Here is a 12,053-nt window from a genome sequence, read left to right on the forward strand (position 1 = left end):
AAAGGAATGACTCTACAATAATGAATTATGTGCTTAGAAAAAAAAAATTAATTTTTTACGAGTAAGATCCTACAAAAAAAACACTTGTAGGCAAAATGTCGTAAAATTAATTCTCTTTATGAGGAACCAACATAAAAGCTGAAGTCAAGCTCAAACCTATTAAAGGTTGAAAGCCAAAAAGTCATGACAAGTATTTATAAAACACTTGTCATGAACAAGTCTTGACACATGTTGATAGTTGTCCTTATAAACAGGAATTACAAACTCTTGTCACAATGACAATACTACATATCATGATAGCTCCTCCACCTCATGTTTCAAGTTACTTATGTAAAGGCCAGTATACATTTGAAGATAGGACGTAAGATGAATGCAAAATGCTATCCCTCTCCCTCTAGACTCCTTTCCTCTTTCGAAATTAAATATAAAAGGTTAATTTGGGCGTTAGAAGGCTATCGCCCGCAATCCTGACACCCTTTGACAATTTATTTTTTCTTTTATAGAGCCTTTAACCACACAAATGCAAATGATCTAAAACCCACGTCTCAAGGAGGAATGGACCATAAAGCTTGACATAGAAGAATATTTGAGATAAAAAATTAATTACTGCATGTTGAGATAAATTTTGCATCAACAAAACTGTCTCTCTATTAAAAAAAACACTATCTCTCTTAAACTAAAGCCGTTTTACAAAAACAAAACAAAGAAACAGTACTGTCTTATTTCTTCAGAATCATAAACCAAAACAAGAAACAACAAAACAAATACAAAACGTTCAGAATCATAACAATGGCAGCTAGTAAACCAAACAAAAACAATAATAACAATAATGCAGAAGTTAGTTAATGCATGATCCTCTGCGGCGTTAAGAATGTAAATAATCTAATTGCGGGGGTGGGTGTTTTCAGGACGAGCGACACCAGCAGTGACCTTGGCAACGTCAAGAGCAGAAGCTTCAGGTTTTTTCTTGGAGTACAAAACAAAGTAACCAATAATGCCAGCAAAAGCAAAACCAGTTAAGGCCATTTTCAGTGGACATTGTCCCAGACTTTTGCGCTGGTGAAGAACCTCTGTTGAATGCTGTGCCGCTTGATCTGGCCCTGCCATTTCTTTGTTAATTTTTGTTTTTTTTATTCTCTTTATGAATCTTCTGTAATAACTTGAATTATATATGGTGTTGTTCTGCTGGATTAATAATAATCTGAAAGCTGAAAACTGAGTGAGAAATATTGTTAATATAGATGATTAAAAAAAAAAGAATTGGATGTGTTCAACCAGCTTGTGGAGTTGAAGAATTCATGGCCTGGCCTAGAAATTTACTTGGTGATTAATCGCGTGGCAACCATTTTTTCAGGGTCTAGTTTTACTTATTTCCTGTCGAAATTTATGGGGAGTAACGAGTCCAAAATTGAATCTTTAAAACAGTAAAATATTTGCGAGAATGATCGCTGACTATGAAAATATTTTTTACATCACCGTATATATTTATACTAAATTTATCAATTCTAAAAGAAATGATGAACTTTTTATTTATAACAAATTTATCGTGTATATATATTAATATTATTAATTTTCTTTAACCTACTAAAAAGAATATTTTTCATTCTAATTAACGAGATTCATAAATGATACATCTAAGACAATACACTTAAATATTGTATTGTGATATGTATAATTAATTTAATATATCTATCCCTTACATATTAATTTTTTAAAATAAATGAACGCATAGTATAACATCATTTTTTTTGTTATATGGCTAACATGGTACTCCCAATATATTCTCGAATCACTTCGCCATTTAAATCTTCAACCCTAACAATTTTTTGACTTCACAAAATAATGATGATGAAGATGATGACTCTTCTAAAACCTTTCTAATCAAAATTTTTTTTTTTTTGTTCACATCCTTATATCATTATTTAAAATTAGTCAAAGGTAAGAAGGTGTTTTTACACTCACTAGTTAGGCATATAGTAAAACATTGTGACGTTCATTCAAATAACGCGTGACAATAGAATCTAATCTTTTATTTTCCTATTCATTTCGTGATTCTGCTGCCCCTATTTATTACATGCTACAAAATAAAATATAATAGAATCCACCATTATTTATGTTGTATCATAATATATAATTCAACATTTCTTTACTTGAAGGAACCTTCAATCGTTGTCAAGATTGACGAAAACTTAATTAGTTTTGTCGTTCCGTTCAAATTATATCCCGCAAGGGCCACAACTTCAGGAATTTTCATTTTCCCCTTATTAACAATTGAATCAAACTTTAATTGCCAACTTTGACATTATTTTTGAGATTTTGAATGGAACTTATGATTACCGGGAAATATTAAAAAAAAAAAAAAAAGAAAAGAAAGGCACGAAGTGAGTAAAAAAAAAAAAAAAAAAAAAACAGCTTAAAAATCAGAATAAATATTTAGCCCTTTTAAATATTGATTCTCTACTTATGCGAAGCAATTGACTCTTAAATTTGAGTTAAACCAGTCAGTAAAATGAATCAACAATACATTAAAAAAATAAAAATAATATAGTTGTTGCGGGAGGGGAAAAAAAAAAAGCCGGTCAAAAGAATGTCGAAGGGTCTTCTTGCAGTTTCGCATCGAGTGAGAGAAAATTCCAGCTTTATTGCCCGGGACATATTTTGTTAAATAGCAGCATCACTAGGGTTAGGGATTCTGCAGAGGCATACCAATTAAAATGACCATTTAGAATACTTTTTCTCTCTTTCACTCTGAAACACTGAAATATCACATGAAGCCGTTACCTTGCGGAAATAAGCATGCTGCCATAAAGTGGCTATCCATAACGCTAAAATGGCGCCAAAACTATCTATGGTTCTCTCTCAACCAATCGACAAAATTGTCGAGGATCAAGGGCCAAGCTTGAGTTTCGTCATAGTTTTCAAGATCTGGAAAGCTTATCTGCAGCAAACCCAAAATCAAATGACTCAACAATCTCCAAATTGAAGGCCAAATAATGTTCCAAATCATCCTGTGAACTTAATTGAAATGCCCCCCCCACCCTGTCCCCCCCCCCCCCCAACCCAAAAACAAAGAGCAAAAAGTAATTGCTTACCTCATTACAAAATCGAAAAATACCCAGCCACTGGTCCAGGTTTATTACCTTGTAGTTGCTTTGAACCTGACAAAATCAAATCCAATCATATTCAAACACAAAGTTGAGAAGTATACAAAAGACATAGTGTATCCTTATCTACAAACCCATCAGTAATCACTAGAGTTTCAATAGAGAAATGTGAAATAAATGGCATATTGGCCACTTACCTTTAGATAATCAATCAGTAAATCAACTTGACGACGGAATTGGGGTCCCAAAACAAGATTTAGCAATTCACAGATGGTCTCAATATCTATGTTCTTTTGCTTCTCTTCTGCAGCAGTTAAAACAATGTACGGGCATATTCAAAAGATAGTTTAATGTCACAAAGAACTCTTCATCACACAAAAAAGGTCCCATATATTTAAAACCACAATATTGACTATTGTAAACTCACCTGTCAAGTGGTAGCGAAATGCAAAAGAATAGAAGTCTGCAAAGTTTGGTGGTGTCCTCACCTATTCAGGATACAAAAGACGAAGTAATATCACTCAATTGTCAGTTTGTAGGAAGCATAAAATATCAGAAGTATGATACAACATAAATAATAATATTCAACATGATTCCACTAACTACACCAGAACTCCATAAGAATGGAAATACCTCTTTCTCCAGTTCTGAAATAGCTTTTTTCAGTTTGCTTAGGTTATTGACCTGCAGTGTTTTCAGACCCGTTTCCCACTCATCCTGTAAAACATTGGGTCAGTTACCAATACTTATAAAAACTAGTCATGCTAACAGAAGTCAATGTTATGTTTTACCTGAGTGAAGTAGCCCAACTTTACAGCTTTCAACTTCCTGAGATATGCAGACATGAATGTTATAAGATTAGCTTAAAAACAAAATCAGAACGAAATGCAACGCCAATAATATTTCACAGCATAAGACATACCAAGCAAGCATCAGAATCCTGACATCAGTGTACTCCAGTTCTAGGTCCTTGCAAAGAGTCACTATACCATCTGGGCTGCTCAAGCAGACATAAAAATAAAAAATAAAACATCAACAAACTATACAAGAAAAATACGTGCTTCATTATATGTAACTCAATCCAAATCCATTTGTGCATCAATAAGATTTCAGTAAACTACCATCCACATCAAAATTGACAACCACATATATCAACCAATGAAAAAGATAGCTGTTTTTCTTTTTAATAAACATATAATTAACTTATATTATAGTAATTGGGGGGGGGGGGGGGGGGGTGAGGAAGAGGCCCTGTTGGTGGATAAGATAGAGAATATAGAGAGTTAAAAAGAAATAAAACTAGGTGGAATGAAATCACACATCATACAAGCAAGATATAATAATAAATGAATGAAACTGTCGGCAACATGAAAAATTTAGACAGTATATGCTTACTCGATTATTCCTCCATTCGCATATTTATCAAAAAAGTTCTCTATCTCCTTCGCTTTAGCTTTTCCTGCTTTACCAGATGTGGGAGAAACAAATACCACATGGTTAGAACGTGACAAAACAAAGGAAAATTCAGTGCACATCCAAAAAAATCCTATTGTCTTTAAATAATTCAAAAGTCTCCCACCCCACACTCCCTGTTGCGGAATCACCACATTGCCTATATATATATATAACGGAACCTTACAAGTAACAAGCACTAATAGCAGCAATTTTAAATTGGGGAATTAGCTAAATCATGAGAAAAGCATAAATCAAAACCAGAAACGTGAAACCAAAACATCCTCTTGAAAAGAAAAAAGCACAGCTATCCACTCCCTAATCACAGTTCATAACTGATTACATTAATACCTAATATAATGGAATTTCAAGTTCTAATAACACCCGGAAAAGAAAAACTTTATGACTAAAAAACAAAACAAAAAATTGACCTTTTGAACTTAATTTTCTCAGTTAAAAAAAAAATTGATAATGTATTGCTTAAAGTTTCAAACTTTCGTTGCAAGCATTGTCTAATATTATTTTCTTCCCGCGCTTTCACGGGAATCAAACAGAGTCAAATTTTTAAAAAAAAAAAATCACAAAAAATAACAATAAAAAAGGTGGGTTGACGTACCGGAACGAGCATTAGAGGATTTGACGGCCGGCGGATTTTGTGGGGCCGATGATTTCCGCTTTGATGATGCACGGGGCATTTTTACCGGTGAATTTCCTATGTTGAAAAGCTTCTAATTGAAAATAGTTGAATCAATCTTAAAAAAATAATAATAATAATAACAACTTATAATATTCAAATCAAACCCTAAATTAATCTAAAATTATTAATTTGATTTCCTTGGATTAAGATTTAGATAATAACGGAAGAGAAAATTAATGGGAGATTTTAGAGATCGTAAGAGAAGAGAGAGTCTGTGGGCGACTTGGAATTGGAGGGGAGGGAGTAAAGGTTTTGCTTATTATTTATAGATAGAAGCGGCGATTTGTTTGTCAATCACGATTCCTGAGGCGCGTGGGGAATCGTTTCCGGGTCGGAACAGAAATCCGAAATCCACAAGTGAGTCACCTCCAAATTCCAATATAATTCCGCAGTACTTAACTATAGTGTTTTAAACTTAATTTCCGAAAGGCTCCACCATCTTCATTTTAAAAATCAAATTCAATAGAATTAAAAATTTAAAAATAAGTCCATATTCAATAATAACAAACTAATAATAATAAAACTATATAATACTAAGTTAGACTCTGCAGTATTAAATTTTCTTTTAATAATTAACAACAACAACAACGACAACAAAAATAATAAATTTTTCTTAAGTCTTAACTTAATTACTAACTTGGAATTACATAAATTTATAAATTATAGTCCATAATAACATTGATGTATATTTATAATTTTATTTATTAAAATCATGATGTCAGTTATTAATCTAATAAATTATAAACATAAATCAATTAGAGTATTTTTTTTAAACTAAGAATTAAATGAATTTTAAAAACTTGCACTAATAAAATATATTAAAAAGTTTCAATTTCAAGTTATTTATACAATCATAAAATTTTAAGTTTACTTCTATTAAAAAATGACATGTGCTAATTGCGGACCTTTTTCATGTGTCATGCTTTAGCCCATCTCTAACCGTGCCGTGCTTTTAAGAACTGCGTGCCTAAAACTCTAAGCCCAGCCCAACTTGCGTGGGTGTAGTACTGTGCCGTATGCCCCACTGAAGCATGCTCGTGCCGTGCTATAAGAAAACGTGTTGTGCTCGTGTCATGCCATGTGTCGCCTGACTCATTGGCCATCTCTATTTAGGGGTAAAAAGGTTTTGTAGAGTCAAAGTGATTGATTGATACAAGTTTAAAAACAAAATTGGTGCAAAGAATATGTAATATCCCAAATCTCATAAGGGTATTTAAATCTTTTTAATTTTTAATGATCATTTTTACCCTAGTATAAATAGAACAAGATGTCTTTTTCATTATAAGAGAGAGAGGAAAAGAGAGATCAGTTGAAAAAGAGAGATGGAGAGACAAGAGAGAAAAGAAAAGAAAAAAAGAGAAGAAGAAAGTCTTCTTCTTCTTCTTAGTTTTTGCCATAGACAACACATGGGATCAAGTTGTTATTGTTGGGAGAAGTTTGGAGGTACGTTTTAATTATTGGTTTCTATTAAATTATTGTGGAGAAGCATGATTGTAATAGAAGTAGAAATCAAAGATTTTACATAAATATGCCGACAGTGAATTATTATGGAAATCATAGAATTTGTTTTGATTCTGATTTTTGGGTATGTTAAACTAGACATCGTCTAGAATGTTTTGAAACTTATTTCAAGTTAATCGGATAAGATTTCAATTAATTATGATTTTTCAAATTCAAGTCTGAAAACCTGGAAATTTATGATTTCAGTGAATAACGTGAATTACGAAATTATTTTTACCATAGTTAGACTTCTTAAAAAATTATGAAATTTGGACCAATGATTTTTATATATGTCTAGTATGATTATGGAAATTTTCATGATTTTATGATAAAGCAATAAATTGTTTTGTATTTGTAAAGCAAGTGTGTTCAAAACAGAAAACTGTTTGACAGTATTGATGATGTCTGAAACGTGAATTATTTTCAATAGTTTTTTAAGGAATTATGTTATGAAATTTTTATCAATGAACTTTCAATGTGTCAGCATATGGTCTGTAAAATTTGAGATTCTGCCAATAAGAGAATAATTTATTAAAAATCAGAGTAATATGGACTGTTATGTTTTGAGAGCCGGTTATTGAGGACATTTGAGGTTGAGCTTAGGAGTTGTTTAAATTGAGATATTTGAGGACATTAGAGTTTATGATTGAGATTTGATTATGTCTTATAAGCCGTTATTGATGATTTTAGGTTGATGGTATCAATACACATTTGTTACATGAGGATGCCAAGAGGTAAGTAAACTAGACTTTAAAACGAATCACACTAAACAATATATATGTTTGACTTGTGTGAAAAGCCTATTTTGATATATAAACGGATATGGATTTAGATGTCTTTGCCCATGTGTTTATGTGATGTGTTGGCATGTGTTGAGCGTGATTATGTACATGGGCATATGTATGTGTGATGGTTCATTGGCATGAGCACGAAAATGCATTGAGTTTTCTATAAATGAGAAAGTGGATTTTAGCAAACGGAATTTCTGTTTTATGAGATTTTACATTGGGGGCCACCTCTTGAAGTTGTGTGGGGGCCACCTCTTGGGACTATGCAGGGGCCACCTCTTAAGGGCCAAAGCGCCGCAAAGTGCCACGCATGGTGCAAAGTGCCACGAACAGCACAAAGTGCCACATTGCAGGATACGTATTTCATCGAAAGAAAATGAGAAAGTTTGAAAGCGACAGAAAGAGATTTTCATGAATTTATTTTACAGTATTTCCAAAAGATCATTGCATATCAACCATTGCGTTATGTATAAGTATGTATGTATTTTCCGTATAAGAAAAACTAGTTTGCTTACTGGGTTTTGTACTCATTATAGTTTATTGTGATTCAGTTTTCAGAAGTCAGGATTAATTCGTGATGAGTGAGAAGATGGATTTGAATTGAGGATAGTAGATGGATTGGTTAAGTTTTTAAGTTATTCCGCTGGCTTTTGTATTTAAGGCTCGAATTTTATCAGTTGTAAAGAGTTATTTAAATCATATGTGAGTTGTGGACATATTTGCCCTTGGATTTCGGATTGGGGTGTTACAGAATATGTCAAAATTTTGTTGTGGTTAGATATACATTTGACGAAACAAAAGTGGTGTATAAATAATTTTCTTTTTCAAAAACAAAACAAAACTTCTTCAAATTTAATAATTATGACAAAACCCATATTTAATTTTGAGTGTATTGGTCAAATGTTATTAGATGAGTTTTTAGATGAGAATAATAGATATTCTAAATAGGATAATGATAAACATTGTGGTATTTAATACGTCATTCACTAAATAGTTAATGATTTGGCAACGGCTACCTTAGATCAACTCCAAGGTAGAGCAGTCACCACAGCCATTGGATACACTCTGTCATAATTGTTCCAAGTTTAAGTACATGTATCCAATGACTGTGGTGGCTGCTCTACTTTGGAGCTGATCCAAGGTAGCCAAACCCTAATGATTTTAATATATTTTAAGTAAATTAATTACATTATCTCATCAATCAGTAAATGAATTTAATTAATTAATTTGGATATAATTAATTACATTATCATTTGTAATAGAATTTTGAAATGTGTAGCCCACTACTCTTTTCAATTAGCTATGAATTACTTGTGAAATTTGCTTATATATATTTTAGGTGCAAATAGGTAAAACCCGTTGCATATCACCCAAATTCTTTTGCCTTTCTTGTCAAAACGAGCTGTTTAAATTAATGTTCATGAAAAAGGTCTAATCATCCTAACAAGTTCGAATTTTAAGCTTTATGAATGTATTTATGATACTTGATCGAAGCTGACTCAGATACAAATCCTGTCAAATCGACGTATTTGAGTTCAAAATTATAGACATATGAATTTATTTATTATATAATTAATAATTGCATCTAGTATATTAACTGAGTTTATTACTTGGATGTTAATTTTAGAATCTCACCAATAAACACGTTAATGTAACGTCAAAATTCAAATCACATGCACAATTAAATGATCCTGCATGCTTACGGCCTAACCTGACGCATTCAGTTGGAAGTAGGGATGGTAAAAATCCCCACGGGGACGGGTATCCTCGGGGATTTTTCCCATTCGGGGAGGGTACGGGGATAATTTTATACCCAATTTTTTTTTCGGGGAGGGGATGGGGAAAATTTTTTACCTAATTTTTTATTCGGGGAGGGGACGGGGATGAGGTGGAATCCCCATCCCCTACCCATTTCCCCATTTTAATTTTTAATTTTATTTTTATTTTTAAAATTACTAATAAATAAATAACAAAATTATAAATATTGTTAAAAATAATAAATATCAAAATAGTTGTATGTTGGGAAAGTGGTCACCCTTTGTCGGGAATTAGTTGAAGAGTATTAATTGAAGTTTTCACCAACTGTTTATTGCTTTGATTATACTGGTAATAGTTCTTCTACTAGATCTACATGGGATTCTTATAAGAAAGCAACCAAATGGATGATAAGTTTTGATGATTATGTAAACAATGGAGATTGTGCAGTTGTTGCAGATGAATTAGATTCATATTTGGATGAGAAAGTTATACCTCGAATGGAAGATTTTAATATTTTGAGTTGGTGGAAGACAAATGCTAATATGTATCCTACATTAGCTCGAATTGCTAGAGATATTTTGGCAATTCCAATTACAACAGTTGCTTCTGAATCAGCTTTTAACACTAGTGGTAGAGTTGTGAGCCCATACCATAACAAACTTCATCCAAGCACATTGGAGGCCTTAATGTGCTGTCAAAGTTGGTTACGAGCTTACAATAGCGGTATGAATTTATTTTAATATGATTAATTTAAAATCAAAAATAAAAAAATGTATTAGACTATTAGTTATTCGGGGACCGAGGACCCTCGGGAATCCCCTGTTATTATTCGGGGAGGAGATGAGAATTCTCTCAAGTAATTCTGACGAGAACGGGGAGGAGATGGGGACATATGTAAAATATCGGGGATGAATATGGGGAGATTGGTCCCCTCCCCTCTCCTCCCCATTGCCATCCCTAGTTGGAAGAAACCAAAGCCAATTTATTATTATTAATTTTTTTTACTGAATTTGGAGAATCCAACACATTTTACACTTAACATATAATATGTACGGCCCAAAATTAATATAAAAGGCCCAGCTGGACCCAAATTAATTCAGCACACAGCTTCCTTGACTGTTCTATAAAATGAATCTTACATGGCTGAAACTAGGTTAATTTTTTTCTCCTTTTTTTTTTATCGACGGAGCGTCAGCAGCGGCAGCTCGAATCTCTGGTCGCCGAAGCCCTAATCGCCAAAATGGTAAAAATCCTTCTCATATTCAATCTCCAAGTTACTGGGTCCATCTTGTTTTCGTTCTCCGAGGCCTAAGTGTGTTTTTGCACTTGTATGTGTAGCCATCACACAAGACTTTCATGATTAAGAAGAAGCTGGCGAAGAAGATGAGACAGAACAGGCCAATCCCTCACTGGATCCGTATGCGAACTGACAACACTATCAGGCATCATTTCTATATGTTTATATATTTGTTTGACTTTTAGAGCTTGAAAGCTTTTAAACTTTTTTATTTATGGATTTTTTTGTTTTGTTTTGTGTTTGTTCAGGTATAATGCAAAGCGTAGACACTGGCGCCGCACCAAGTTAGGATTTTAAGATGGATGAATTGAGTTTGAGCTTTTGTTTAAGAGCTTTTACTTTGCAAGACTTGAAATTTGGGATTTTTTTTTTCAATTTTCGGAGCTAATGAGAGGCTCTTGGTTTGAAATTTGTAGTATGTTCTTATGTTTCAACTTAATTAGCTTTGTTTGAGATGTTTAAGTTCCCATTTTTAATCCTTCCTTGATTTCGTTACTGGTTAACCTGCTCATTTTTTCTGCTTCTGTTTTTTTAACCCTTTTGTTTATTTATTTGTACATTCTTTTTTTTTTTTTTTTGGTGGGGTGGATTGATTTTAGGTTTCTGTTTTCTGAAGAGTACAGACTCTGTTGTCTGTGGAATATTTATGTGAAAGTGAACTTGGGTTAGAAGCTGATATAAACAATATGATAAGAAGTGATTAGCAAAGAGTGCAGAAAGAGTTAATCGAATTTGGTAACTACATGTTTTCCTCTTGAAAGAACCAATTCATTTAGATAAACTTGGAATCATTATAGCAAGTCAACTCTGCTGTTATTAGAAAGCTGAGAATGTTCAAGCAGTTGGTAAAATGGATTAATGGAATCTATGTGACTGTGTTAGATGGTAATCATTGATAGTCTATGGTGGAAAGAACTTTTATGCTATAGGATTATATACTGGGTGTACCTGCTTAACTAGATTTTACTGAACTATGGAATGTAGGATTATATTTTGGGTGTACCTGCTTAAATAGATTTTACTGAACTATAGAATATGCTCATGCTGGGAAACTGAGTGGTTTCCATTGAGATTGAGATAAGGGAGGTGTTAGGAAAATCTGTTTGATTTTGTGCTTAACAATTAGATTCTTTAATGTGATTTCCGATACTAACTAACTATTTTAAAAGATAGTTTATGTTCTTAGTTGATTTGCGAATCAATTGTTTTGTGCATTTCAGAGGGTGTAATCATTGAATCATTGATAGAGCAAGCCTTTGCTGAAGTTATGGGTCATTTCCAACCCATGACAAGATGGAGATCATATCTTGTGTGGCATATTTGAATTTTAATCATTACTGCCAAAGATGCCCAAGTACCTTCTTTTTCTTTCTTTCTTTGTTGTTTTTTTAATCATTCTAATTTTCAGTTCCATTTTGACTTGCATGGTCATGTCTTATGTTTGAATTTCTTCATCC

General features: G+C 32.8%; 2 protein-coding genes across 3 annotated transcripts; one reads left to right on the forward strand and one right to left on the reverse strand.

The window, feature by feature from the left end:
- Nucleotides 1–2,411: 2,411 nt before the first annotated feature.
- LOC18054302 (DCN1-like protein 4) lies at nucleotides 2,412–5,594 on the reverse strand. 2 transcript variants are annotated; one of them, XM_006453613.2, is made up of 10 exons: nucleotides 5,173–5,594; nucleotides 4,500–4,563; nucleotides 4,027–4,101; nucleotides 3,896–3,932; nucleotides 3,738–3,821; nucleotides 3,532–3,592; nucleotides 3,302–3,408; nucleotides 3,093–3,158; nucleotides 2,782–2,938; nucleotides 2,412–2,692 (listed from the first exon to the last, which is right to left on the reverse strand). In XM_006453613.2, the coding sequence occupies exons 1-9, from the start codon at nucleotides 5,249–5,251 to the stop codon at nucleotides 2,843–2,845; spliced, it is 669 nt and encodes a 222-aa protein (XP_006453676.1). In that variant the 5' UTR covers nucleotides 5,252–5,594; the 3' UTR covers nucleotides 2,412–2,692; nucleotides 2,782–2,842. The 2 variants fall into 2 exon arrangements, with proteins under 2 accessions (XP_006453676.1, XP_024033439.1); XM_024177671.1 differs by having other exon boundaries at nucleotides 4,500–4,566.
- A 4,798-nt stretch (nucleotides 5,595–10,392) lies between these two features.
- LOC112095840 (60S ribosomal protein L39-3) lies at nucleotides 10,393–11,099 on the forward strand. The gene is made up of 3 exons (XM_024178332.1): nucleotides 10,393–10,542; nucleotides 10,638–10,741; nucleotides 10,845–11,099. The coding sequence occupies exons 1-3, from the start codon at nucleotides 10,540–10,542 to the stop codon at nucleotides 10,891–10,893; spliced, it is 156 nt and encodes a 51-aa protein (XP_024034100.1). The 5' UTR covers nucleotides 10,393–10,539; the 3' UTR covers nucleotides 10,894–11,099.
- Nucleotides 11,100–12,053: the final 954 nt, after the last annotated feature.

This window comes from Citrus clementina, unplaced genomic scaffold, assembly GCF_000493195.1.
Source record: "Citrus clementina cultivar Clemenules unplaced genomic scaffold, Citrus_clementina_v1.0 scaffold_1, whole genome shotgun sequence".
NCBI classification, from domain to species: Eukaryota; Viridiplantae; Streptophyta; class Magnoliopsida; order Sapindales; family Rutaceae; genus Citrus; species Citrus x clementina.